The sequence below is a fragment of the Eublepharis macularius genome, chromosome 4 (genome assembly GCF_028583425.1).
Source record: "Eublepharis macularius isolate TG4126 chromosome 4, MPM_Emac_v1.0, whole genome shotgun sequence".
NCBI classification, from domain to species: Eukaryota; Metazoa; Chordata; class Lepidosauria; order Squamata; family Eublepharidae; genus Eublepharis; species Eublepharis macularius.
The window spans coordinates 125,013,952-125,041,922 of record NC_072793.1 but is presented as its reverse complement, the minus strand read 5'-3'; the positions used below and the strand labels follow the sequence as shown (position 1 = coordinate 125,041,922).

Sequence of the window (27,971 nt, the reverse complement as noted above, 5' to 3'; positions counted from 1 at the left end):
TGAATGCTTTGAGTGGCAAGGAATGCAACGTGGAAAATGTTGCGTGTAGAAGCTGTCAAGGGGTCTTGCATGGTGAGTCTTTATGGGGGCATACATCTCCCCCACTGTGATCTACAAATTGAAGGGGGATTCTGACATTTTGGGTACAAATAAGGGGCATTCAGGATTTTAAGTACTTGGAGTGGAGGAGAGTTGTTTTACATTGATCATTCTGCCTACAGGATAACATCCTATATTCTAAATGTTTCCCTCATGTCTTTAGAGTGGCACAGAAGAATCAAACATAGCTGTCTAATGGCTGCCCAAGACCTGTGTGCCATAGGCACTTGTCATAAATACACCGGTATGGATAAGTTTCCTTGCTAGAGTGCTATTTTTATGTTCTCATTTTTACTGGAGGCATTCCAATAAGACAACGTTTCGGGTGGGTAGCCCTGTTGGGCGGCAGTAAAAGATCAGGATTGGAGTCCAGCGGCACCTTCGAGACCAACTAGATTTCCAGTGGATGAGCTTTCGAGAATGCTGAGCTGTGGAACATGAAAAGCGAAGAAGCCGAGGAGGGGGAGCAAAGAGTTAACCCCGGAAGAGAAGAGCATGCCCTGGAATCCACGAACCGGCGCGCGTCGCCGCTCCGCACTCCTCAAAGGAACGACCTGCGCTTGCCACCCTTGCAGATCTCTGGCAAGCAAATCGGAGGATCGCCCGGAGGGAGTTCGGTCGCGCGGCTCCTTCGCTTCGCCCAGGCCTCTAAGCACACGCCTGGGGGGATTTTTACCTGCTCCTCTGTGTCGTGGTGGCTCAGGAGCCGGAGCCGGCAAAGAGAAGGAGCCAAACATTCCTCCCTGGGCTTTGTTGGCTTCGGTGAGGAATGCGGGAGGGGAAGGAATGGGGGCCACAGACAGAGAACGCGCGAAGGCGAGAGACTCGGGCTGCGGGGGGCCAGATGCTTCCATTGACGACAAACCTCCGGCCGGCCCCTCGCCTCTCCCTCCGCCAATGAGGCGGCCAGCTTGGGTCGAGCCTCCTTCAAGCCTTCCCCTGCTTTTACTGCGATAACCTCCCTGGCAGTCATGTGATGGGGATATAGTACTACGCGAGGAGAGCTAAAGGACACATCACCAGCCGAGTTGCTGGTTGCCAAGCGGGACCCCGTTTGCCTCGAGGCGACTCTCAAGGACAACAGTCGCATCCAGCCCTAGGGGGGAAAATTGGGGGCTTTTAACATCTCCTCGACATTTTTTTTTTTAATATCAAGAGGAGCAGCTGCTTATTGGGAGCCTTTTGTAAACTTAAAAAAACATTGGGGTGCTTTCTCCACCCCCACCGCGGGTATTGGCAGAAAAGTTCAGGTAAGAAGCGAATGGCTCGAATTTAGTGGCGGGAGCCGGGAGGGAACCTGCCGGAGAGCGAGGATCTTGCAAAGGAATGCAACGACACGTCTCTGGGTGTGTGTGTGTGTGCGAGCGCAGCAGCGCCAAGAAGGAACCGGATCAGTGGGCTGCAGATCTCCTGGATCGAGACCTGCGGCCTTTCCTGATCAGGGTTGCTGGACGTAGAATTTTAGCAGGAGAGATCTGGGTTTGCTAAAGAGATGGAGGCAGGCCGGGGGCGGGGGCGGGGGGAGCTTGGGAAGGTATTTACAACGCAAGGGTGTGTTTGAGTGCGAGAGGGGGAATCCTCCTCCCGACCCCTTTTGAAGGACAGGCTCCCTGCCTTTCGGTTCCGATGCCTTCCGATGGCCCGTTTCCGCGGGACGAAACGGGCTTTCGAGGAAGGCTCGGGCCGTTCCTGACCTCCCACCATATGTTAAGGTGCAGGGAGAGCCCTGACTCTTCAGCGTGACAAGCACATTCCTCTGAATGACAACAAGCATGCAGGTGCTGTCCCCACCTCCGAGTTCAGCCGACGGCGTGATTTCTGCCTCTGGAGGAGGATCCGAGGTCTCTGCCTCCCCCCCCCCCCCCCCGCGCCCGGCCGAGGAAAGGGAAAGAGCCCCTTTTCGCCTCTCCCGGCTTGCAGGCTCGATTCCTGCCAGCAGGTTCGAAAGCGGCTGCGTTTTCCCTTCTCCTCTGGCGCTGGGGCTCAAACACGTGGCTTGGGCAAGGGCGCCGCAGAGGGCTGCTGGCTTAGGGCAGGGGTCGAATCGCGCCTGAGTCCAGAGGGGTTTATCAGGCAGCTGTTGCTGCGCTAAAAGTCCCAGGGAACAGACAAAATTGGCACAGAGTTTTTTAAAAATGAACAGGGATTCGTTTTAAGAATGAACCACTTTCTGGGGTGTTTGGCTTTTTTAACAGTATGGGAGTTCTGCATACTAGAAAAGGACCCCTTCATCTGATAAAAATCCTTTGTAACTTCAGAGTGTGCACAATCGGACACCCAAAGGAATAGGGCCCATATAAAGTCTCACCTTCTCTCATTGGGGTGACCCTAGAAATTCCAGTTCATGAGACTGGATACTCAACTGGATACAGATTGAGTTCTTTTTTCCTTTCCACTCTCAGAGGAAAGAGATTTCAGTGCATTTCTAGGAAGGTGTTTTGCACTCTATCAGGGGTGAGAAAAAGCTTGTGGTGTGTATCACAATGTGTGCTGTAACTTCCAAGCACGTGGTAAAATACCTGTGTGGATTTTTTTCACATATGATGGTGAACATAGGTGTTTTCTCCTCCCCTTATACTGTAGAGGGAAAATGTCATATTTAAATCCTCCTTGTGCTATTTCTGAAACTGCAGCTGTCAGAATCAGAAACCCCCATAAATATCTCTCTGTGTATTCAGTCTGTTGCTCCTTGCCCGGGTGCAGAACAGCTGTATTCCTCCTGTAGCTGCAGAGAAATACACTTTCAGAAAGGAAGGAGGTGCTGCAGCAGCAGAGAGCGAGGCTCTGTTGACTGTTTCCCTTGAACAACTTTGGCTTGGACTGTTTTAGAAGGTGGCTGTGGGAAAGCAACTGAAAGCACCGACAGGAGGAGGCAGCTGTGTGTTTGGCTCTGGAAGAGAAAGAAAGAAAGAAAGAAAGAAAGAAAGAAAGAAAGAAAGAAAGAAAGAAAGAAAGAAAGAAAGAAAACCCTCAATTTGCCAGGAAGCTTGCCAGGTGATTTGGGGACAGTTACTGTCCACCTAACCTGCCTCACAGGGTTGTTGTTGTGAGAATAAAATGGAAGAGGGGAGAATGATGTACCCTGAGCTCCATAGAGGAAGGGTCGGATATGTTTTATAAATCAAAGAAAGAAAGACAAGACAGAAAGAAAGAAAGAAAAAAAGGGAGAGATGGTTGCAGGGTTACTATAGGTCATTCCACACTTCAGAGGCCAGGGAGGGTGTGAAGGAAGACAGAGCAACCTCAGTCAGAGAAGCAATTCTCTCCTTCTCTCTCATGGCCAGCCTTGTGAAGCTGAGCTTGCGCTCAACACACTTGGCTATTGAGAGGAAGCAAAACAAATCCTGTGCAAAACCGCTGCCTGCCTCTTGCAGGGCTATGAAATGTATCCCTCCATTCCCCCTCTTCTGCTCCCCCTTTCCTCCATGCCCAGTGCAATGAATCCCAGTGCTTTTCTCCATTCACATCTTGATAGATTAGCATCGACAAGCTTGGGACTGTGTGTGTGTGACTGGCATGAATGCCAAGCGGAATGTACACAATCTAGAGCTGCGGATTAAAGGCTTTGGCCAATCTTGGGGTAAACAAAGTCTTTCCTCCTTCAGAAACCAAAGGAGAATGGCTGTCTTGAAAGAGCAATTGGCTTTGCATAAGAACAAGACTTCTCTTCCCCCTCCTCCATTCCCACAGGAGTTTCAGTCAAAGCTCTGAATCAGGGAAACATTAATTGCAGGACCACGCTGTGATCTTGTAGGGATTCTTCTTAATCGCCTCCCTGTCATTTATTGCTATGGTTTTTCCCTTTATTGCAAGCTTAGAAATAATGGAAATAAAGGGTAAGTTATACCTTCTAAATTTGTAAATGGCAGGAAGGAGTTCTCCTGGGATACTGGAGACAGTGGAGGTGAGGTAGTCTGTGTGGGGAGATGGGATAAAGAATTTAAGCTCATGTGCTGGAAAGTTTTTCTTGGCCCCCTCACTTGCTGATTTTCTATTGGTCTTTTAAATATCCTCTCCAACCATGAGATCTAGAAACTTGCCTAGTATCTTAACATGAAAACAAGAATTTGCAAATGTTGGCCTTTGGACTGTGTATGCGGCTAGCAACACACCCTTAATTAGTAGATATAAAGGTAGCACCATTCTCTGGCAATCTTAAATGCTTAACTTGGCGCAAGACTGATGTGCTATTTTAACCAGGAAAAACTGTGGGGTTTTTTCCCTTTTCTGCAGCATATAAACCAGCATGCTTTTAAATCAGCCTGAGAGCAGATGACAATAAAGGATGATGGTATTATTATGACATGCTTTGTGTGATAATAATTTAGTTCCCTTTATGCCAGCTCAGCATGCACAGCAGCGCATAGGAAGACACATGAAGTTGCTGTATATTAAGTCAAATGCTTAGTCTATCAAAGTCAATATTGTCTGATCTGACTGGCAACAACTTTCTTGTGCCACAGGTCTTTCGTGTCATCTGCTGCCTGATCCTTCTACTGGAGATGCAGGGCATTCAACCTGGGAACTTCTGCATGCAAAGCATGTACTCTATTGCTGAGCCACATCCAGTTCTTTCCCATTCTGTTTTCATAGAATCATAGGGTTGAAAGGGACATCTAGGGTCATCTAGTCCAATTCCTTCATCTTGAATGTTTTCCTTACATCATTTCCATCCACAATGAGCAACTTTCTCACCTTCCTACTCCTGCAGCCGCCAAATGTTGTTCCTGGAGAGTAGCATTCGAAGAGGCACTTGGGGCTGCAGAGGCAGACGGGAGGTGAGAAAGCTGCAGTCTGCAAATGGAAATCTTTCTGTTGGTGGACACATTCTAATGAGTCCTAGCCACTATTATGACTATTAGCAAAATGCCTGTCATTATGATGGGCAGGGTGAAAATGGAGACAAGGCCATGTAAGGGCCATGTAATCCACAGAGATGCTTGTCAGGACTGGCTTTTGCTGTTGTTGCAATGGTGTCCCCACTTGCAGGGAGAAAAATAAATGTTGATATATTCAGGGCCATCCCTGGAGTCTCTGTTTGTGGTCACCCCAGCCTCTGAAACCATCCCTGTGTCTGTTCACATACCTCCACCTCTTTATATGAATATCTGCCTCTTAGCTACTGTTTCTTGGTCACCCTTGAGCGAGATGGAATTTTTCCTGAAGAGAAACTGAGAATGGAACATGTCTTATTCAGTGATTGAACACATGGTTGTGCGGGGAATGGAGCTTTGGGTTCTCCAGTCCAAATTTATCACGCTGGGTGCTAGATCACACTGGTCCTTTAGTTATATGATTTCCCTCCTTAAAAACAATAGCGGTTGTGGCATAAGTGAGCCTGGGTTTTTTGGAATTTCTGGGCCACAGCATTCCATTGAAATTACACAAGGGTTTTAGAAGATACAGCGATTATGTCCCAATATGACTTGCTCGTAATGTAAATAAATATCAACATATATCTGTGCAATCTGGGTTGTAAGGAGAACATAGGTCTATGGGATTGGTTGGTATCAAGGGCTGTTGATGAGCCTCGAGAGTTGTTTGAAAAGCTACAAGGAGTAAAACAGGCAGGTGGTGTCAGCAGCAACATAGCATTCCCTTTTTCCGCTCTAGAGTGACAAGCAGCTCAGTTATTTTCACTCTGCCTTCAAGCTCTTCTGAATGCTAGCTGGGAAACACAGTGATCTATTGGCATGTTTACTGACTTCTAACTGGTGACCTAAGTAGGCAGCTATTGAGAAGAACAAGGCAGCTCTCAACATCAGCAGCAAGACAGCAACATTGTGGTATTACTGCTGCGACTTGGGGTACTACTGTGCGCTGGGAAATAGTTAATGTGCTTCACCCCAGTGTTGGCTGCATTTCAGTTGCAGATGAAAGGAACTTATTCATTGATTAAATGCTGGAAACAGCCATTAATCAATGAAAATTTCTGTTTTTTTTTTTTAACCCGAACTTTATTTATTGTTCTCAGGATTACATGTTCCTTTGAGAATCTCAAGTCAAAGCAAGCATTTGGCCACTAGTGGGTGAATAATTTATCATGTACATTCCTCTGACACTCTGAATTCCCTTTAACATTCGTCAGAGCTTTGATAGGGCAGAGAAAGTGACACAAAATCTCACATCTCTCCATTGATTTTTAAAAAAATATCACTTTTTTCTTATGTTCATGTTTCATTGCAGAGACAGCAATGAATTTGTGCCATATGGGTACAGAGATAGAAAAGGAAGAACAGCTGGCCCTGTTTGGAAAACATACTTGTGATTTGCAGACTCTTTTGTTCTCCCTCCTCTCCCCCCTTAATCCTGGTTTAAGGGCCATATTTTCTGAAATGAAAGGTCCTTTTTAACATGAGTTGAAATGATACGAAGGGGTCACAACTTAGCGGTAGAGCATATTCTTTGCATCAAGAAGATCCCATGTGCAATCTCTGTGACTCTTAAAAATGAAAGGATCTGAGATACTGAGAGCCAAACTACAAGTGACGTCTTACACAGGTTGGACACTAGTCGGCTTCCCTCAAGTTTTGATGGGAAATGTAGGCATCCTGGTCCTGCAGCTGTAATGGAGAGCCAAGCTGTAAAACCTGGGTGCCTACATTTCCCATCAAAACTTGAGGGAAGCCGACTAGTGTCCAACCTGTGTAAGACGTCACTTGTAGTTTGGCTCTCAGAGGGGGGAGGCTTTCTCTTCCTAAAACCCTGGAGAGTTTCTGTGAGCAGAGTGCTGAACTAGCAGTGCAGTCTAGAGCAGAGTTATGCCGTTCTAAAGCCTTTAAGTTGGATTTAGATGAACATCTTCCAGTTGTACAAAGACTTCTGTCCATGGAGTGCAATTCCCCCCTCCCCAACAAATTACACTCTGTGGATAAAAGTCCCTGTGCCTGTGGAGAACATTAGTCTGGATCCAAGGCAGTGACTTCAATGGGTGTAATTCTGCTAAGGATTTTACTGTAGGCGGACCAAGGGTCTGACTAGATGTAAGGTAGCTTCCTTCCTATGATCAGCTGGTACCTTCCAAGCTGGCAAGGACCTTGAATATATCCTAAGAGCGTCTCTTTATTCTTCCTTCTGTCCATCCTGCTGTGGTTCATTTCCCATATATTTTTTACACATCATTCTTTCCTTTGAAAAGCCTGTTTCTCTTCATAATTTATATCAGTGTTTGCACTGGTACATATTTTAGTCACTATCCAAAGAAGAGTTAGGTGAGTTGAAGTTCATGGATATCACTGGGTTTAAGTATACCTAATTTTGTAAGAATGTTTAAAGGAGAGATATTTCCCCCCAAATGTTTCGTAGACACGTGTCAGGGAACTGCTGTTAACCATAACTATTTGGCTTGTCTTCCTTGAATATTGGGTAATGGGCATCTCCGTTTCACATACTAATTGTTTACAACCCATAGTGCTCACTTATGGACCACTGATGTGCCAGGATGGCCATATCAGACAGCTCTTAAAATTGAATATAGGCTGACCGGTTAATAGATTTGAGTTTGAAATTTATATTCTAATACATGGCACAGCTGTGGCCTCAGAGCAGCCAACTCCACAACCACAGAGCAACTGCATGCAAATTTCAAGGTGGAACATAATTCAGTTAAACATCACAGTCTGAAAATTCCAAGAAAAGGGTTAATGCAACAACCAGTAGCGTTAATTATTTTCCTTACCCCTGCACAAACTTGCTGGAAATTTTTTTCTTAAAAAGAGAATTGGCTTATGGGACATATCTAGCAAGGGAATTCCATGAGATGGATGTCACCGTGAAGAAGACCCTTTCCCTTGCTCCCACCAACCTAACAAAGAAAGAACAAAACTTGGAGCAGGGCCTCCACTGAAGATCTTAATGTCAGGGATATATGCGTGTGTGTTGTTAGAGAAGATTCTCACAAGTGTTCCTTGAGACAAGTATATAGAGCTTTAAAACTGAAGATGGACTCCTTGAATTGTGCCTGGAAATTAATTGGGAGCCATGTAATTCTTTCAGTATCAGCATTCATTGCTTACAGCACTTCACTCCTATTAATGCGGGCTATTGCATTTTGAGCTGATTGACGTTTTTGAACTGTTTTCAAATGTACCCTCATGTGGAGTGTGTTGTTGTACTCCATCAAGGTATATAATACTGTGTTTTAATGAGCTCCTTCAATATGTCTTTTATTAGACAATATGTCTTTTATTAGACAAATCGCTAAATGATTTGCAGACTCTTAAGTCTATTCCTTCTCCTCATTCGGTAAAAGGCACTCCTTGCCACAACTGTAACCTGGGATTCCAAGAGTAATGTCTGATCAAGAAACATCCCAATAGATAGATATGGTATTCAAGTGAAGTCTGACCCCATCTAGCACAGCAGCACTGCCTATATACAGATCAATCAGGCCTCTAACATCTCTGTATTATTTGGATTAAGCTATACCCCATCAAGTCTGTCACTGATCCCAATGCCAAGTTCTTCACAACCACATGTAGGTCTCTTAAAAAAGAAATAGAATTTAGTGCCATTAACCATAATGATGATCTTTCACCCCAGATTTCCAGACACTCTTTCCAGTGATTTCATGTAAGTGTTGAAAAGTATGGGGGACGACTGCACCTTACAAAACCCTGTAGAGAGAAGTAGTCTCCCAGCAAAACTTTTGGTGTACTCCCAAGTCTCCTTTGAAAGCCATGTGTCACACGGAAATACCTTGACATTCTGACATGTGTACAAACTGTTGCTATTTGCATTTTTTCCCAGACAAGCAAAAATGAAAGAAGATGCTATTCCATTTTAAAGCCCATCTAAACTGTACTTCATTTCACTAGCAAAAATCTGGAATAAACTAACGAAGTAAAGAATTTTAATCACTTGTTAAGTAATCAATTACCTCAGTGATTAAATATATCTTAATTTGCATATTACAAAAACTTCTGCATAGGTGCCTTTCTGAGAGCTTGAAGCAAGTGTGAGAAAATTTAAAAGTAGATACACAAAGTAACCACTCATCCTGAGACAACATACGCATCATGGAGGTCATCAGCATCCCAGAAGGATTTTAAACTGCATTACAGCTGTGTAGGGCCCCAATTCTGATCAGAACCATGTATAGAGTGGAGGGGGGAGGAGGCTTAACTCTTTCAGCCCTACATGTTTTCACTAATCAAAACTGGGCATCTATGCTGCTTTTAAGTCTCTAAATATAGTATCCATTTTTTGTCAGTCTTTTTTTCTTTAAAGGGTCATAAATGTGTGGGAGATGGTGTTGGTTGTGATTAGCGAAACCATTCAAGGGCAGAAGGGTTACAAACCTTCTAATGGCAATAATCCAAATCGGGGCCCCGCACCGCTGTAATTCAGCTTAAAATGGTGCTTGGAAGATCAGATCAGAAAGTTTCCAGAGCATTGTCTGTGTTGACCCGTGGCTAGCAGTGAAGAACAACTTTAATATTTTTCATTTCTTCTTACATCAACACACCTGAATCAAAACAGCCTCAGCAAATAAATTGTGTCCTTCATTTTAAGTGCTGCTGATTTCCCCACCAGTTAATTAATCAACTAATCTAACAACTAAACTGATTAAATGATCATTAACCTGTGGCTGGTTTCTGTGGAGTAACTCCTGGCTTTCCATTGACAGCAAAATCTAGCCTGCAGTGTTTTAGGCATGTAACTAAAGTATGTGGAATCACTTTTACTACTTGAAGTGATTATAAGCTAAAATTACACATGATGAGCTCTAACCTTTGTTTGAACTTCCTACTATTCAATACATGTGAACATTTCCTAAGCGTTATCAGTTGACAGTAAGAGATGACTGGCATTTATGTGTAAACGAGGAAAATGTGCAACTTGACAGGCCCACACGGCTCCTTTCAAAATCCAGTATCCATGTTCTCTGGTTTGCATCAATCAGGAAGTCTTATCTCGAAGAAATGTACTTTTGCTCATTCTTGTCGCTTCCTGTGGAATGTGAATAGATGGGTGCTGATGGAGCATGTGAGAGAAACTGCATAAATGCTCTTTGCTGCTTCAATCACAGATTGCATGCATGGGTTTTATTTCCTTAAGTGGAACAAAATAAAAATGGGAGGTAAATCTGCAGAACAGGCAGCGAGGATAATAAGCATCCTTTGTTTCCAATATCAACAACTCATGGCAAAGTGGCTGGAGCTACAACAGCAGAGGGACATGTGGAAAATGAGACTGTGCAAAAAACGTGTTTGGTATTTCCTTCATATTAGATCACATGCCTTTTATTACAACACACACACACACACACACAAACCCAGATCAAGTGACTGCCCTCCACAATCCACATACCTTCTGTAGAAAGAGTTGTGAGCTCTGTTTTCAATCAGCCACTTTGACCAGAACAAATAATTGTGGTTTGATGTATACCCCAGACACTTTCTTCTGCCTTTCACAACTGAAGTGCTAGTTGCAAGAGCTGCATTGCCTCTTGGGGGAGAGTTTTACTCAAGCAGTGGGAAAGGATAGGCATGGTTTCTTCTGATGGACTTGAACTGAGAGGTGATGCCTGAGTTTGAGAAATTAATATTTGGTGGTGGGGTGTCATATTGAGACTGTGTTAACGGATGCTTGTTGAAGCCAGAGGTCAGATGCTAATTCTAACAAATTGTCAAGTGATAGGCAGTAATATATGCTGAAGTAAACTCACTGTTGTTTCAGCATGGACTCGTGTGAGCATGGTAAGGTGTTGCATTCAAATTTTGACAATCATGTAGTGATATGCTTTGTGATGGTGGTGATGAGACTGTTGAAATGAGAGGCCTCTCCAGAGTGAACTGAGTTTGGTTACTTCAATAATCGAGCTTGGTTCAAGGCTATATGAGGAGCAACAGTGATGGTCGACAACTTGATTAATTAATCTGAGAGGAAAGTCCTCCCAGTGAAGTTGCTGCTGAAGTGAAACCCGTATTTTTAGCTCCTGCTGCACTGAGCCTTGCATTACGCTGATTAGCCTATATTTGTATAAGTGTGAAAGTTAAAAATAAAGCTGGTGGAAAGCTACTAGGGAAGGAATGGAGGTTTTTTTTTAATGTAGCTCAGTAATAAACACTCTATTTGATACAGAGATTTGGGGATGGTAAACATTTCAGCAGTTTCCCCCTTTCTCTGTCCTCCTGGATCTGGCTCTAAGATGCATTGCTAAGCAAAGGGATGGATAGCAACATATTTCTTCCTGCCAGCAGTCTTTTGGAAAGGAGGCCTGTTGTAAATCTAAAGAACACATAGTTGTGAAATGTTTTTTTTTTCCTGAGAGAATTCTTTTGCAAACATGTGGTGCAATCTTGGGAAAGGCTTCCAAGCACTCAAGAAATCCTCTCGGGTGATACAAGCAATATCAAAGCATGTAGCAACATGTGCACTTAGTGAGGACTCCCAGCCGAGCGGCAGAGCACTTTGTAGTTTTAGCGCATTGAGATGAATTATTAAACCTGACTTCTGACTGTCAATGTTTGTGTTTCCCATATTCAGGCTTTTGCTGTGTTGGTACATGCTGGTGGGATATCCATAAAAAGATTCTCCAGGAATGGTGGATCACTTGCTTCCTGCGGATGAATCTTTCTCATCCACGAGGCCTACTATTGGATACTTTGGGGACATGACTGCTGTTGGGCAGCCCTATCAAATGCTGCCCTCCCCCTTGTCCGAAGATGACAGTGATTCTTCAAGTTTTTGCTCTTGTTCCAGCCCTGAGTCTCAGGTTCTTGGTTCAAGCTATGGGAGCTCATCGAGTGTGGAGAGTCAGGACAGTATCTTGGACTACTTGTTGTCCCAAGCATCTTTGGGGAATGGCCCCTCCTCTTGGTGGGACAAAAGGAGACTTCAGCCCATTGTGAAGGAGGAGCATTTTAGGATGCCTGAGTTCATGGTGGAGATGGAAGATTCTGGACCATTTCAGCCTACCCTTGAGGAGATCGAGGAGTTTCTAGAAGAGAATATGGAAACAGACCTCAAGGAAGGGCCTAAAAGTGAGACCAAAGACATGAGAGCTTGTAGCCAGATTACCATGGCTTCCATACAGCAAAAAGACCACATGGTGCCAAGTATTAGTTTAAAAGATAGTAAAATTGAACAGTCAAGCAGCGCAATGGAAAGTATTCACACATCAAATGGAGCGGTGTCCCTTGATGGAGGGATACCCGTCATGCTCCAAATCCAACCAGTACAAATGAAACAAGTGCCAAACACGAGCCCTAGTTCACCAGGACCAGTGCAAGAGAACATTAAAATTGCACAACTCTTAGTCAACATCCAAGGGCAGACATTTGCACTTGTGCCACAGATTGTTCAATCATCCAACTTGAACTCATCCTCCAAATTTGTTCGCATAGCCCCAGTTCCAATTGCTGCAAAACCTATTGGGCCAGGAGGTACAATCCAGGGTCAAACTGGGGTAATCATGGGTCAAAAGTTTCAAAAGAACCCTGCAGCAGAACTTATTAAAATGCACAAATGTACTTTCCCTGGATGTACCAAGATGTACACCAAAAGCAGCCATTTGAAAGCCCACCTGAGAAGGCACACTGGAGAAAAACCTTTTGCATGTACTTGGCCTGGTTGTGGATGGAGGTTAGTACTGGGATGTGGTGGCAGATTGTATTCCATACATTTTACCATTCATTGTCCTCTATTTGTTAGTCAGCAGTTGCAAACAGAGTTCATTTTCTAACACTCACTGTTCTCTGGAACCTGGTCATTATTCAAGTACCTTCTTTCAAAATTAGATAACAATGAAATCAATGGGCTTAGACTGGAGTAACTCCTCTTAGGATTTCACTGTTAGGAACATTGAGGAATGAACAACACATCCTATTGAAATGCAATTGTGAAAAAGTTTTTTTTTAAGAAGTAAAAGTAACAACATGTTGTATTTCATTTCATAAAATAGAGATTGGACTTTTTGGTTGGAGCAGACAGTGTCTTCTATATACTCTTGATCCAATTGCAATCTTCTTTCTTCAAGTGGAACCAAAGATAGGTACCAAAAATAATTAGTAAAATTATTGTATTAATTACATTATAAAATTGGTGGGTTCAGATTCTTCTTTTGTTTTAGATCAAGATGGGTAGCTGTGTTAGTTTGTCTGTAGCAGTGGAAAAGAGCAATAGTCCAGTAGTACCTATAAGACTAACAAAATTAATGGTAGGGCATGAGCTTTCCTGAACCATAGCTCACTTATCCGAAGAAGTGAGTTGTGGCTCATGAACGCTCATACCCTACCACTAATTTTGTTAGTCTTATAGGTGCTACTGGACTATTGCTCTTTTGTTTTAATTATCTTAAATGGAGGTTCATGGAAACCTTAGTCTTGTGAATGTCTTAACACATCATCTGACTGTGGGCCAATGAAAACTGAGTATACCTTTTCAATCTGCTGAATTTGTAACTAAACTGACCCATGTGTTGAGAACATTTTATATGACTTCCATCCATGTTCATCTCCACTGTGTGTTGACTACAAATTTCACTTTGTCGTGGAAAATATATGATAGCATGCAAGCTGACTGTTATTACATTTGGTTCTTGGGCTTACATACTTCTAGAACCCATGTGATCCTTAGTTAAGTTTTATTTGGGTTAGTTAAGATGCCCCCAAACCTCTGAGTGCTACAGACTCTTAAGAAAAACATTAGATGAGATACTGGGAGCCTGGACAATAGATCTCATGAGCATTTTTATTCATAAATAGCAGCTATGAGGACCCCCCTAAACCACTGTCACTCCACACCTCTGTGCTGTGGCTGAAATCCCCCAGGTCTGTGTTTTCCCATTGATGGAAATATTCCATTTGCCTGCCTGTTGCCTGTATGTTTTCCCATAAAGGGTACAGCAACTCTGATGGTTAAGAAAATAGAACAGGATGGGGGAGGAAGGTCTAACCCTTTCCCCTTTGATGCCATGGCCCTGATCCAAACTGGGCATCCAGCAGCAACTGTTAGAAATAAAAAGGACCAGGAGATCAATTCATTGACCTTGTAGTATCTTATCTAATTTGGGCTTAAGTGAACAAGAGTAAATGGTTCTTAGTTGCTCATTGGCTTCCAATGGAAGACCCATGTTGGCAACCCTGCTGGTGTGATCCTTGGCTGGACATTTGGTCTGATATAGTATGGCAACTTTCATATTCTTGGGTTGCAAAATTTGCAACAATCTCCCAGTTTGTGAGTTTTATGCATTTCTTGCCAATGAGGCATAAGGCCTGGTGTTTTCATTCTTTCTTTCCGCTGCTTTCCAAAGCAAGTTTTGACAGTTAATTAACAACTAGGGTTGCCAGCCTCCAGGTAGTGGCTGGAGATCTCCTGGAATTACAACTGGTCTCCAGGCCACAGAGATCAGTTCATCTGGAGAAAATGGCTACTTTGGGAGGGGGGTGGACTCTATGGAATTGTGCCATGCCAAGGACCTTTCCCTCCTCAAACCCCACTTCCTCCAGATTTCTCCAGGTTTCACCCCCCAGATCTCCAGGAATTAGCCAGCTTGGAGCTGGCAACCCTATTAACAACCCAATCCTGATCTATACATTACCAAAGTTTACTTTCCCTAGCAGTGAAACTTGTTATAAAATTGTCACGGAGAATGCGTTTGTGTGAAGGAAAGTATGAGGAAATCATGTCCAAGTTTTAAAAAGTGCTGGTGAGAAACTGATTTGTAGCACTGGCTGGCATTCTTTAGCACATAAACTATGATTCTGACCTTCAGAAGACTGCAGGAGTATTTTTGTCTGAACATAAGACTCCTTTAAAATCCCATAAAGTTCAGAACATGGTAACTGAATATTTGTCATAGGAGAGTGGACAGGTTCCCAGTGATATGGAAATTTAAAATATAGATAGCCTGCCCAGTATGTGTGAGGAATGAAGAAGTATGCTATACTGTTGTGTGGGATTAGTAGGATAGAGATCTACTTCTCGTTCCTAATACATGGCTGCTGTCAACTGCCTAAATCCATGCTTTTGCTTCCTGCTTGGATTTTAAGTAGCAGGGGTGAAGGTGTGCCCAGTACCTCACAGACCACAATGCTTGACTGGGTGGACTGGACTACATGCATTTGGTTTGGTGGGCCAGCATTGTGTAGGTGTGGTGTAAGAGGTGTAGCGCCAGAGTACTGTTCATCTTTTGTCGTTAACTTTGAGTCACTACCATATATTACTTGAGTAAGGTAATCCAATCTGATCATTTCGTCACTCTCATGAGTGGCTTACTCATATAAGCAGCATGATAATGATGATCTCAGATTACCCTCCCTGAAACCAGAAATCTCTGCTGATCAGTTGTCTTCTCTGAGTGCATGAGAACAGACTGCTGTGTGATCAGCAAAATACACACATTAGGCAGGCAGAAGAAGTAACATATGAATGGGCCATAGGTTAATTACATGACATACAAAGAAGGGTTGTCATTGCCCACAAGCTAGGGTGAGTTTCTCTAGGACTTTGCTCACAGTGAACTTCAGTTAGGAAAATTTAAATATAATCTCACTTTAATTCTGGTATAGTGCTGATCATGGTCCAGACCTTTGCAACTGGGACTTGGTTTATAAAGAGAAGGTGGATGCAAATTTTCCAGGATTCGCTTCCTTCAATTACACCTCTCTTTAGGATAAGTCTAGGATTCCAGCACATGCTGTGTGTTCTTCTTGAACATCAAAGCCAGATCAGCAAGTAGCTCTAGAGCCAACTGAGCCTGGAATTACACAGTCTCCTTTTATCAGTGGAGCATGTTTACTTTTCAGAAGTTCAGAGAGAGCTGGGACCTCATATGACTGGGCTGAGTACATCTGGAGCCTCTGTTCTTTTAAGTTTTTCTTTATCATCCCCAGTGAACATACAAGCCCAAGATACTTCTGGTATTTTTCCTCCAGTCTTTTCTTTTTTTCTTTGTGCCAAGGTGGGTAGGGTTTCTTTCTTTCTTTCTTTCTTTCTTTCTTTCTTTCTTTCTTTCTTTCTTTCTTTCTTTCTTTCTTTCTTTCTTTCTTTCTTTCTTTCTTTCTTTCTTTCTTTCTTTCTCTTTCTTTCTTTCTTTCTTTCTTTCTTTCTTTCTTTCTTTCTTTCTTTCTTTCTTTCTTTCTTTCTTCCTTCCTTCCTTCCTTCCTTCCTTCCTTCCTTCCTTCCTTCCTTCCTTCCTTCCTTCCTTCCCTGAAATCTGCACAAAGAGCAATGAAATAAAATTTCCCTGCTGTAAATGGAAACATTAACTCTTAGCTATGGACAGAGCTAAAGATTTCTTCAGGGAGGGGTAGTGGTGCAGTGGAAGAGCTTCTGCTTTGCATACAGAAGGTCCCAGTTTCAATCCCTGGTATCTCCAGTTAAAAAAGGACCAGGTTGGAGGTAATGTGGAAGACTTCTACATAAGTCTCTGGAGATTTGCTCGCAATCTGAATAGACAATACTGATCTCCATGGACCAACTGTATGATTCAGTATAAGGCACTGAATAAGGTAATCATACACACAAGGCAGCTCCATGCATGTGTCCATTGGGATAGTGAAACGAAAATGATAGTCTTCAAATTGCTTCCTTTGTTGTACCGCCTCTGGTTTCAGTAAGTGGTTGCCATTCTTGAAATTAAACAAAAAAAATTTGGACAGGGCCTCAAGGCAAAACCTAAAGATGGTTCAGAACAGTTGGAGTCAGGGCAGAGTACAGCAAGGTGATTTTGTGGGAAGAACCCAGCACAAGAACTGTGAGTTCATACAGGTATACAGCGTTAAAGAAAAAGCTAAGATGGGGAGGGGGAGGGAATCTGTCTTTACTTTTGGTTCTCTACAACTGGCCTGAAAGCAAATAACAACAACATCAATCATCATCATCCTGGTCAAGATTTTTGTTCTTTCTAGTTGGTTAGTAACCCGGTTCCAATATCTCATCCATTCAAGTTGTCCCTACATTGGGGAGTCCAGTTTTCATAATTCCTGAGGACTTCTTCAAGGAGGTCTGTCTTCAGCAGGACCAAACGAGTAATGGATTTCAGCACCCAACCAAGTTCTCTTTAAGGATTGTTGAGCAAACTCTCTCTTAGGTATTGATATACCCAGGATGGGGCCTTGGCTTTGAGGCTTCCTTTGTTCTGCAGCCCCTTCTACAGAGATCAGAGGAGATACAAAGAACAGGAGCAGTAGGCAGGCAGATGGTGGTAATCCCTACTCTAGAATGACCTGCCATTAGGGTTTGCTTTCCATACTGCTGCTGTCTTACTTAACTCCTCTTCCAGATAAATAAATCTGCTCATTGTTCCTTGAGCCAAGCAACCACCACTTTCTTTTTGCCATGGAGAATGAGGGCAATGGAAGAATGAAGAAAACCTAGAGCTAAAGGGCTCAAGAATACAATAAACAAATGATCAGATTTCCAGTGTGTATCTTGCATCCATGTTTCCCCTGAGAAGAAACTGTTCAGTCAGCAACACTGAAAACAGCAGTTGAGAAGGGCAGCTTTTCTGGAAAGAGGGGTTAAAAAAACTCTCTTTTCTGGATAGGGAACTTTTAAAGGACTAGTTTGCTATTTAAATGATGTTATAGGAGCAGTTTCGTTAGAGAATGAATTTCTCTGGAGCATTGGTCTCAACTGTTTTATTACTGATTAGAGCCAGAGTAGTTTCCCCTGAGGAAGATGAGGAATGCTGGAAATGCACCAGGGGATCTAATACCAGTTTGCTGCTAAACCTTTTTGCACCTATTAACACCGTCATGTCTACTTTCTTCTGCTGTATTCCTTCTGTTTCCAAGAGGATAACAGCAGCGACAGTTACAAGAAGGCAATCTAACTTCATTTTATGTCTTCCATTTGGGGCTGGTTTAGACATTATCTCAGGGATCCATCTAAAATTCTTCTTATCCATATTTCTCTTCAGGCTTTGGAGTTCTGAATTAACTAGACTTGTAACCAAAGTCTTAAGCATTAGGAATCTTTTATAATTTCATTTCAAAAATGTTGTATGGAACATTATATATATGTAATTAAACTCGATTTACAGTTCCTTCATGTCTTCCCCCCTTTCTACATTATAATGTACACATGCTCAGAGGTAGAACAAGTAATGTTGATGCAACCAGACACATGATTGCATCAGTATCCCTTCTGAGCAATGTTTTTTTCAATAAAGGATTAAAAATACTGCAAAAAAAAAAAGAGAGAAGAGCTTGATATGATTGTATGATTGATCATACCAAGACCCGAGTATGGTGTTTCACTGCACAAAAAGAACCTGGATTCAATCATATATACGGTTCTGGCAAAACTACTTTTTGGCAGTGTTTCATTGATACACAGCTCTGCATCAGGAAGAGGAAGAAAAAATGTAAATAAAACAAAATGAATGTTGTTACAAGCTGTGCATGCTCTAGAGGCGGAATTTGTTTTTAAAATCTTCCTAGTTAAACTGGAATTCAGGAGAAGAGGAGCTCTGGAGGACAGAGTGGACCCACAGTGGAAATTCACAGCCTGATGATATCCAATCATGTGAATAGTATCCGTAAATGTGACAATGCAAGCATGGAAAATCACCATTTTAAAAAACACAACTGGAGTGTGGATAAGGCAACATCTAGGTCAGCCTTGAGTCATTTCAATTACATTAAAAGTCCTGCTTCCTATTGTACTGTTAAGACATCCTTCCCCCGCCCCACCCCCAAGCGCAGTGATCTAACTGTTCTACACAGATAGGCGATGCCTGCAGGCAGATGAGAATATCTCTCCCTTTCTTTAACTTGCAGCTAGTCAAAAGGTTACCAACAAAACCTAAGCAGACCATAACTTGGGAAGCAGCAGTAGTTGACAAATATCAAATTTAAGTAGGTCACAGACTTATAATTAGGAAAGAGATCAGTAGAGGAAGTTGCTGCACTGTCATAATTAACTGAAATTAATTCTGCATTCAAAAATCCCCTCTGGAATTATCTACAGTGTTCATATTTGAACTTAAATTTCAGGCTGAAATGAAACTATGTTATTCCAAATTTGTTATTTGACCTATGAAATCAATATTGAGTCCCCGTAATTTATTAGGCAATACCTGCAATTTGATATTGTGTTCTTTAGAACTCAAGATTATCAGGTAATTCTTTAGAAGGATATCTTTTTCATTGAAAAAAAGAACTTTAGATCCTGATACCTCATTTTTTAAAAAAAGATTCTAGTTGATATGCCTGCTAATTTCTTCTGTATGCAGATATAGCAGTACGATCTTGGCCTTTGTTATTGGTATGATTTTCCTGGTATTATACAGCTGCCACTGGAGACCCCTGTCACGAATCTGAAAGCATTCAGAGATTCTTAAATGACACCTCTTGAGTAGAGATGGGCACAATCCAAAAAAAATACCGATTAAGCCGTTTGTGGATCCGGGCTGCTGCCGAACCCAGGCCACCGATTCTAACCGATCAAGTCCCATTTCCGATCCAGAATCGGGAAGGCCAAAGTGGGAGGGCGCCCTGCTGTTTCCAGCGATATAGGAACGGTGGTTGGTGGCAGCGGCCGCCAGGCTTGGCGGGCAGGGGGAGGCAGCGATGAGCCACCTCCCTTCAGGGAGGGAGGGGACATTCACACACACACACACACTTAGAGTAGGGGGGGAGTTTCTAACCCGGCAACAAGCCGCCTCCCCTCAGGGAGGGGACATTCCCAGGGCCGGATCTATGGTTGCCAGCGCCCAGGGCAACTGTAGTCAGGCTCTTGCACGCGCGCGCGCTCCTGGGTCACCCCCCCGCCCCCGCATCAAGCCAGTTGTCCCGGTGCGCTGCAGAGCTGGCAGCAGCACGAGTGGCTCGGCCGCTGCCCGCGCCATTCACCTGCCCCGCAAGAAAAGGGGCACCCGGCTTGCCCGCGCGCCCCTTGTCCTGGGGAAAGACGAACGGCATTGGTGGCCTCCCAGCCTCCCGTGCTGCCTTTTGCCTTTCCCCAGGACAAGGGGCGGCTGGCTTGCCCGCGCACCCCTTGTCCTGGGGAAAGACGAACGGCACGGGCGGCCTCCCAGCCTCCCGCGCTGCCTTTTGCCTTTCCTTTGTGCCCATGGCTTCAGAACACCCCCTTCCCCCTCCCTCCCCTGGGTTGCTGCTCCGTGGTTGGAAGGAAGCCTGCTAATCAAGAAAAGCTGAGCTTCCATTCGTGTTTCGAGGGCGACAGAAGGAGGGCAAACACAGCTCATTCCCCTGGCTCCGTTGCCCCGGGAATAAATTACTGGTGCCAGAGTGTCTGCAATTCCGAACAGAAACCGATACATCTGATCAAGTCCCGAACAAGCAAACCCCCGACTGCTGGATCGGTTGCCATGGACGGAACCGATTAGCTGAGTCATGATGGCACAAACGCCAAAATCGGGGTTTTTTTGAAATCGTAATTCATATCGTGCCCATGTCTACTCTTGAGCAACTATTGGTGCACTTTCAGGTGGTCTATGAGGCTATGGCAAAAGATAATACTGAAGCAAACCATAGTAAAGAGTCCAGTAGCACCTTTAAGACTAACCAACTTTATTGTAGCATAAGCTTTCAAGAACCACAGCTCTCTTCGTCAGATGCATCTGGATATATGACCATGATGACACTGACACTCAACTGTAGAAGTACAGTCCAATGCAACTGTACCAAACATAGAGCTCAAAATGAAAATAATAAGGTTGCTAAGCAGTGGGTGAACCCCATTAGTTTTGCAAATGCTCTGTGTCACTGAGACATTTACTAGTAAAGTTCAGGCAGTGGTTTGAGCAATGAGCGTCTCTGTGGAGAATGTATGGTCCTAGTGTGAATACTTGTTACCTAATAATCCCTTTCCCAGTACTACTGCATTGGAAAGCAGGAGGAAGTTTAATCTGAAAGGCTTTCAAGCAGGGCTTTTTTTCAGGGGGAACGTGGGGGAACGGAGTTCCGGAACCTCTTGAAAATGGTCACATGGCTGGTGGCCCCGCCCCCTGATCTCCAGACAGAGGGGAGATTAGATTGCCGAGCAGCGCGGAGGGCAATCTAAACTCCCCTCTGTCTGGAGATCAGGGGGCGGGGCCACCAGCCATGTGACCATTTTCTACGAGGGCAGCCCACTGAGTTCGACCACCTCTTTTCCCAGAAAAAAAGCCCTGCTTTCAAGTATCTTCCTATGTGGCTGCAATATATATATATTTTTTAAAGGTGGTTGCGGTTGCCTGCAATAACTGAGTCAAGAAACTATGCTGCCACTTTTTGGTTTTTATACAATATAATAAAAAAATGTCTCAATAACTGCATGAACAACTTCAATGAGATGCAAGTAGTATGAAGGGCACTTTCACATGCCCTAATGGGTAATGATATCTAGAAAACGTTATGGTCCTCTTGCTAGAGCTATAGTATTCACAGGCCTTGCGAAGTGGGATTGAATGTTAAACCATTTGAAACGTATGCACAATTATGGTGCTTATTAGATCCCATTGAAATAGTTTGTAGCTTAGACAAGCTGAACAACTAAATAAAAAAAACTCTTTACCCCTTTTGAAACTCAGCTTATGGCTGGCATTCTGCTGAAATCTGGGTGATTTGCTATATAATCCATTCCAGAAATTATTGTGGGTCACTCACCAGGGCTACTGCCTGCTTGCCCAAGCATAATCTATTAGTTTAACTCTTTACCAATAAAGACATTGCATCATTCCATACACTGCAAATTTGCATGGCATAAATGCAAACTAAAATGGGCAAACAGATTAGAAACCACTTAGCACATATTGTTGTGGCAGAGCCTTCCTGGGAGTCTACTTGCTTTGTATGTAATACCTTGGGGGGGGGGGGGTTCGGGATGGGTAGGTGTAAACACACACGGAGAAGAACTTTGACTTTATTTCTGTGGGTACAGTAAGTTGATCTTTCTCAGCAAGAGCATAGTGACATTGTTACCTGATCAACTGAAGGCTTCATTATGACGCAAAGTATATTTTTATCATACGAACTCATATTGCTTTCCATGGGCCAAACAGCACATCTCTGGGCTGTGCAAGCTTATCTTTTAGTCCTGATTTTTTACTTTGCGCTCATGAGAAAGTCAAATTCCAATGGACTTATTGTTCCTAACTTTACACTAAATAAATATCAGTGGATCTACATAGCCAGTGAGAGAGAGCTGTTTTGTTGGGGTGAATGCCTGAAGATGCGTTAGTACCTTTAATGGAACCTTCATTCTAATGAAGAGCATAATTAAAACAGAAACAGAAGCACATCCAAGCATCAGTCCAATATTGGCACCAATTTGGTTCTGACTGCCAACTTGTGGCACAAGGTGATCTTCTTGAACACAAAGGCTTAAATAAGAACTGAATTCCTTTCTCCTCCATAAAAAAGATTGCATTCACCTAAGCACAGGGATGTTCTATCTTTTTTTACAAGCCAATATTAGAGATTCCCCTTCTCTTTTAATTTTCAGTTAGCAAATGACCATGACTTCATTTATTTACTGTAAACAAACAGCTGATAGCAGTTCTTAAGAATATTTTCTCTGCCAATATTTGCTACTGTTCTGGCTGTCACCCACTTTGTGACACCACTATTAAAAGGAGACTATTTTTAGTTGTATATCATTAACTCCTCTTAAACCATGCTAGAAATTAGCACTATTTGTCTGCCTTGATATTTAGATTTTTCTTTCTCCTTTCCTGATTGTTGGCAGGAACTATCTAACAATTCAATCCTAAGGAAAGTTATACCCTTCTAAGTCCATTGACTTTAGTGGACTTAGAAGGGTGCAACTCTCCTTAGGACTGCACAGCAAATTACACTGATTACTCAGTAAAACATAAAGTCCCCGTGGGCTCCTTTTTGAGAGTGATTTCTCATTATTTCTGTATTAACTCCAATTGAACCAGTTTGAGAGTGAGATATTCTTCAATGCACTCCTGTAAGCAAGCAGAACTTGGCTATGAGATAGTGGCACCGTCCTCCTACTTTATATTGGTATTTGTGGATACAAAACAATTTATTTTCAATGCCCTTGATGATACAGCTCCTTCCATATTGCAAGATGCTCAATGGCTCATCAAAAATATGGAGAATTTTCTTGCATGTTCTCACAGTGTTGGTGAAGGTTTCCAGTGGCATGGAGGACAGTTCCATAACAAGCCACAATATGTGAAAGCCTTCCTTACAGTGAGCAGTTTAAATTGGCTGTTTTGTGTCCTCCACCCCACAAATGCTAGCTGTTGAAATGCATCTACTCTCAATTGATTCAGGTCATTGGCAATTTTGGGTAAGCCAAATTAATGTACCCAATGATTTGGTTAAAAAAATACTTGCATTGTTGTTTGTGTTTCTTGCCCAGAGACCTATTAGCACTGCAAGGCTTAATTGTTGATGGTAATGCTTTCTTAGGGGAGGCATGATGCATCAGTCAGATTTTTTCCTGAACAGAGTCAGTGCACGCACATGATATGTATGTGTAAGCTCTGCATACTTTGCAAAAATGAGAGATATGGATTGCACTGAGAACGCCCATGTACCATACTGCTTCTCTGTATTTAAGCTCTGTTCAGAAGACACAATCAAGGCATGGAGCTTGGGGCTAGATTCAGTGAGCAGGATCCCAATGCCCCAATATGGGCTTTGCAGGTATCTCTGTAGGGTTTGCATGGCCACTTACTGGGATAGTCTCTCAGAAAAAGGTGACACCATGATAGATGCATAAACGTTTGAAGTTGGATTGAGAGGGTCAGTGCTAATTTATACGGGTACTCCTTAGAAAAAAGTCAGTCTGTGGTGAGTATGCCAAGTGAAAATGACAAAATATGGGGTGTCATGAACTTTCAGTGGTAGGGAATAATGGACAGCCATTTAAAATAGGGTGTGTTCCTGTAATTCACGAGACCCCTTGTTCAAATCTCACCTCAACTATAAGCTGAGAAAGAATGCATTCACACCAACAGGCAGGCCTGTCTAATTTCAGCCCAACAGCATTTCATCTTGGCAGGTTCAAATACCCTCATGTGAACAGGTGTAATGCATTGACAGTTTGGACAATACAAAAGGGAAAAACTTTACTGCTGAAGTTAATAACTGCTGTTTGAGATGGTACATGGGAACACAACTTAATAGAGCTTTAGGCAAGCTACCATTTCCCAGCCTCGGACCTCCTTCTGTGATATACAATACTGACCTTCCTTAAAATGCTGTTATAATTTTTAAAATCACTTGACAAATGCTAAGCATTGTTGTTTGTGTTGATTGAGGACTCTCCCAGAACCAAAAGCAAGAAACTGATGGTATTCCCCTACCCCCATTTGCTTTCAGATTCTCTCGATCAGATGAGCTTTCTCGACATAGGCGTTCCCACTCTGGAGTGAAGCCTTATCAGTGTCCCGTGTGTGAGAAGAAGTTTGCTCGAAGTGACCACTTGTCCAAGCATGTCAAAGTTCACCGATTCCCTAGAAGCAACCGCTCCATGCGTTCCGTGAACTGATACATCCCGGTCTGCAGCTTTTCACTCATCCAAGAACAGCCGCTGGCAGCACTTTGTTCCATATTGTTCTCGTGATAATTTATTGGTTCCGTGTAACAGGCCATGCCATGACTTCACAGACACCTTTGTATCTTATTTTGCATCGACACCATTTTGCCTTATTGCTTCCATTTTCTTTGCTGCTGCTTCTTCCTTTGAAAATTACAGTGTTTTATTTTTAGCTGTTTTCTCCTGCACCATGATAATTTATGGGCTACTTGCTGCTAGTTAATTATAGTTCTGGCATTCCTGAGGGCTTTGCTCATGTACGGGGCTATTCATTGTGAGTTTTTATTAAGCTAGCCTATTTGTCCAATTTGGAAACAGCAAATTCCTTTTGAAATGAAAACAACTCATTTGTTTTTGTGGGATTTCTTTTTATGCTGCTGGTAGTGGTGGGAGGGGTTCCTTTGCCAGGAATTAGTACGGACTAGTAAAAAAGGATGAGCAGCTGGGACAGGTCTGGGGGAGAGGGGTAAGGTTGCCAATCGGCCATCCTTTTACTAGTTTGCACAATAAAATTATGTTCTCTCCGTAATCAGTTTTGTGGTTTGGAAAGCCAGTAAACTCCAGTTTTTGACAGGTTTTGACCACAGCCTGTCAGCTTCTGCCAAGCTCAATTTACAAGCCCCTTCTCAACCACCTGACAAATTCTGCCCCAACCAGCCAACAAGAGTTCTCGAGGCCATTTCAACCTGTGAAGTTCTTGGCGGTACCCCTGGTTTTACTCAATGGCCACTCTACATCAAATACTGGCAATCCATGGAGAAGGGATAGGAATATCAGCAGTAAGGATGTGTGTCCCTTGCCCAGTCAACCAAACTCATTATTCTTGTTGACAATACTTTTTTTAAAAAAATCTTGAAACAGTTATTGTATCAGAATCCACAGTTCAATTCACCATCATTCAGCCAGTAGTCAATTGCTTTCCTGAAGAGGGCAAAATATGTCAGGAGGGATCCCAAGGTCTGCATCTCCAGGTAACTCAATCATCCTTTCGGAGTCTTTTCCATGGTTCTCTGCTGAGAAGATCTGCAAGAGGCAGGAGATCATGGGACCCTTCTGGACTGTTGCATCTTGTGTCAGAGAGCCACAATCCAGCCACTGTAAGGGCTGCTCTAAGGCAGGTTGAGGGTGAGTTAACAGAGTTTGCTGGTGCTGGGGAGAAGCATGGGCGTTGGCATAAAGAGGATCCCTGCTATAGATCAGATAGTATAGTGGAGAAGGGTGATGCCCACATGTTTGCCAATTGGCCCTTCTCTAGGGCAAAGATACATAACCCAGTGATCATGTCATGAAAGGAACGAATGGAGGGGTGATATCTTGTTTCTGTTTGCCACCATGTTTTCCTGTGTGCTCAGCCTTGGAAAGGCACAGTCCCATGTGCTTCCTGCAGAAAACATGAGCACCGTCATAAAATGGCTTCTAGTGAAACTGGGATTGCTAGTCCCTTCCTGGACTGAGGTGTGATGAAACACTCAGCCCATTTCCCCATGTTTACAAAATGAAATAATATCCATATCCCCAGTAAGCTGGGGTGGGATGACTTAAGACTTAGTGAATGTTTTGCGAAAGCACTTTCAGAGCCATAGGCGGCAAGCGATACCCGTGTGTGGAGTATCTTCATGGGCCACTATTCAGAGAGCAATGCAACTGGGTTATCTCGTGTACTCGCCAGCTTGTGTGGTATCTGTCTTAAGGGCTAAAAAAAAAAAGGGAATATATGCATATATATACATACGTATACATATATAAATGTAATCCAATGCTGGCAGAAAAAGTATTGTTAGGAAATACGTCTTTTAATTTTCTTTTCCTTTTTGTACGCTGCTGAATGTAGGAGGCTTTCTAGCATAATAGATAATTAGAGAATATTTTTTTTTAAAAAAATCAAGGATGTTGTATCTCATCTCCAATCACAGATGTTCTCTGTGGGCACGACTGAGCAAACGGTATGACTCTGTCCCATTGAAAGCAATGAAACAGGAATAGTTATTGCTCACATTCAATGGGTCACTGCTCAACTCTGCAGGATTATGCCCTGCCTGTTTTTTTTTCTTTTTTCTTTTTGTCAGCCAAATGGGAAATAAAACACTGCAATTCTAACATTTTAGCAGGTCAATGTGGAGATGGTGCCACCTTGTCATAGCAATAGCTCCACTATCTTCCTCTAGGAATGCATTCCTTTGTGTCCTCTAGAAATAAATTGAAATGGATCTCTCTCATCTATCAACTGGTTTTTATCTCACATCCTATGAATGTATGTAAATAAAATTGTACATATTGCGTATCTATACAAAATATCTTTTAATAACGTGACAGAAATGATGTAAATTGGAAACAAAGACTATCTTTAAAGCCAGTGTACATAAATTACAATACTGTATATTTTTCTTTTGTTCTTCATAAAATATATTTACTTTGACAATAAAAATAAAATTGAAATTTTACAAATGACATGTATTTTCCTGAATTTTGCACTTGTGTTAGCAGGTTCCCGGGGAGCTGATGACCTTTGCAGGGGATGTGTATAGTAATAAGCTGTAATAGTGTTTGGTGTTTTACATCATGATCCTGTGCAGGGAAATCCATGAATTAAAAATCCAGTTTAATCCATGAATTTCAATGGACTTGGAGTGTAGTAAATCTAAGAACACTTTCCTGGGAGTAAGTCCCATTGAATAAAATAGGACTTATGTCCAAGTAGACCTACTTAGGATTGTTCCCATAGGCACCTTAGACAAAATATTAAATTGATGATACCTGTACATTGCGTTCAGTAACCCAACTTTGCCCATTCTGTTTTGCCTTGCTGAGAGCTGTGCATAAATTGCCATTGTTGAGCATGCACTGTCCACATCTTCTTTGGCTTTTCATGATGTATTTTCTCAAGCCACGGCTGGCAGTTTGGCAACCTCCCATGGAGTGCCTGCATCCCTCTGGAATGTCACACAACTCACCATTTGGAAATCACTGATCTAGGAGAATCTGCATCCCTGCTCATATGAACAAAAAGATGATTTGGGGACATGAATACCCATATCCACAAGCATTGTAACATATGATGTATGTAAGTACTTTGATATAAGCCTTGAAGAGCACCTACCGGTGCATTATTTAAGACTTAAGCAATTCTTCCACTGCAGGAACTTGAACTGGATAATCCTTAACAGGATCATCTCCAACTCTGCAAAGTTCATGACTTGTTCTTATTCCCTTTGAAGCGGGATACATAGATCTCCCTTATCGGATGCTTGAGCTCCACCGTTAATTGAGGACTTACAAACAAAGGAGACCCACAAGCTTCAGGACGATAGAAAAGTGAGGAAAGAACAGCAAAGGTCACTTGCACTTCTGCTCTCCTCATTCTTCAGGTGGGTCATGTGAGAACAGTCTCGTATTCTAGC

General features: G+C 42.9%; 1 protein-coding gene across 3 annotated transcripts; it reads left to right on the top strand.

The window, feature by feature from the left end:
• Positions 1-27,018, top strand: KLF15 (KLF transcription factor 15). Of its 3 annotated transcripts, none has more exons than XM_054977312.1 (3): positions 1-72; positions 11,590-12,687; positions 24,357-27,018. In XM_054977312.1, exons 2-3 carry the CDS (start codon positions 11,645-11,647, stop codon positions 24,523-24,525), a joined length of 1,212 nt encoding a protein of 403 aa, XP_054833287.1. In that variant the 5' UTR covers positions 1-72; positions 11,590-11,644; the 3' UTR covers positions 24,526-27,018. The 3 variants fall into 3 exon arrangements, with proteins under 3 accessions (XP_054833287.1, XP_054833284.1, XP_054833285.1); XM_054977309.1 differs by lacking the exon at positions 1-72 and adding an exon at positions 1,085-1,349; XM_054977310.1 differs by lacking the exon at positions 1-72 and adding an exon at positions 1,986-3,093.
• Positions 27,019-27,971: the final 953 nt, after the last annotated feature.

What these genes read in the sequence shown, in the direction of transcription:
- KLF15 (XM_054977312.1), top strand. Translation starts at nt 11,645, where the DNA reads ATGGTGGATCACTTGCTTCCTGCGGATGAATCTTTCTCATCCACGAGG. An exon ending in TGGCCTGGTTGTGGATGGAG is followed by an intron (nt 12,688 to 24,356) that starts GTTAGTACTGGG and finishes ATTTGCTTTCAG; the next exon opens with ATTCTCTCGATCAGATGAGC.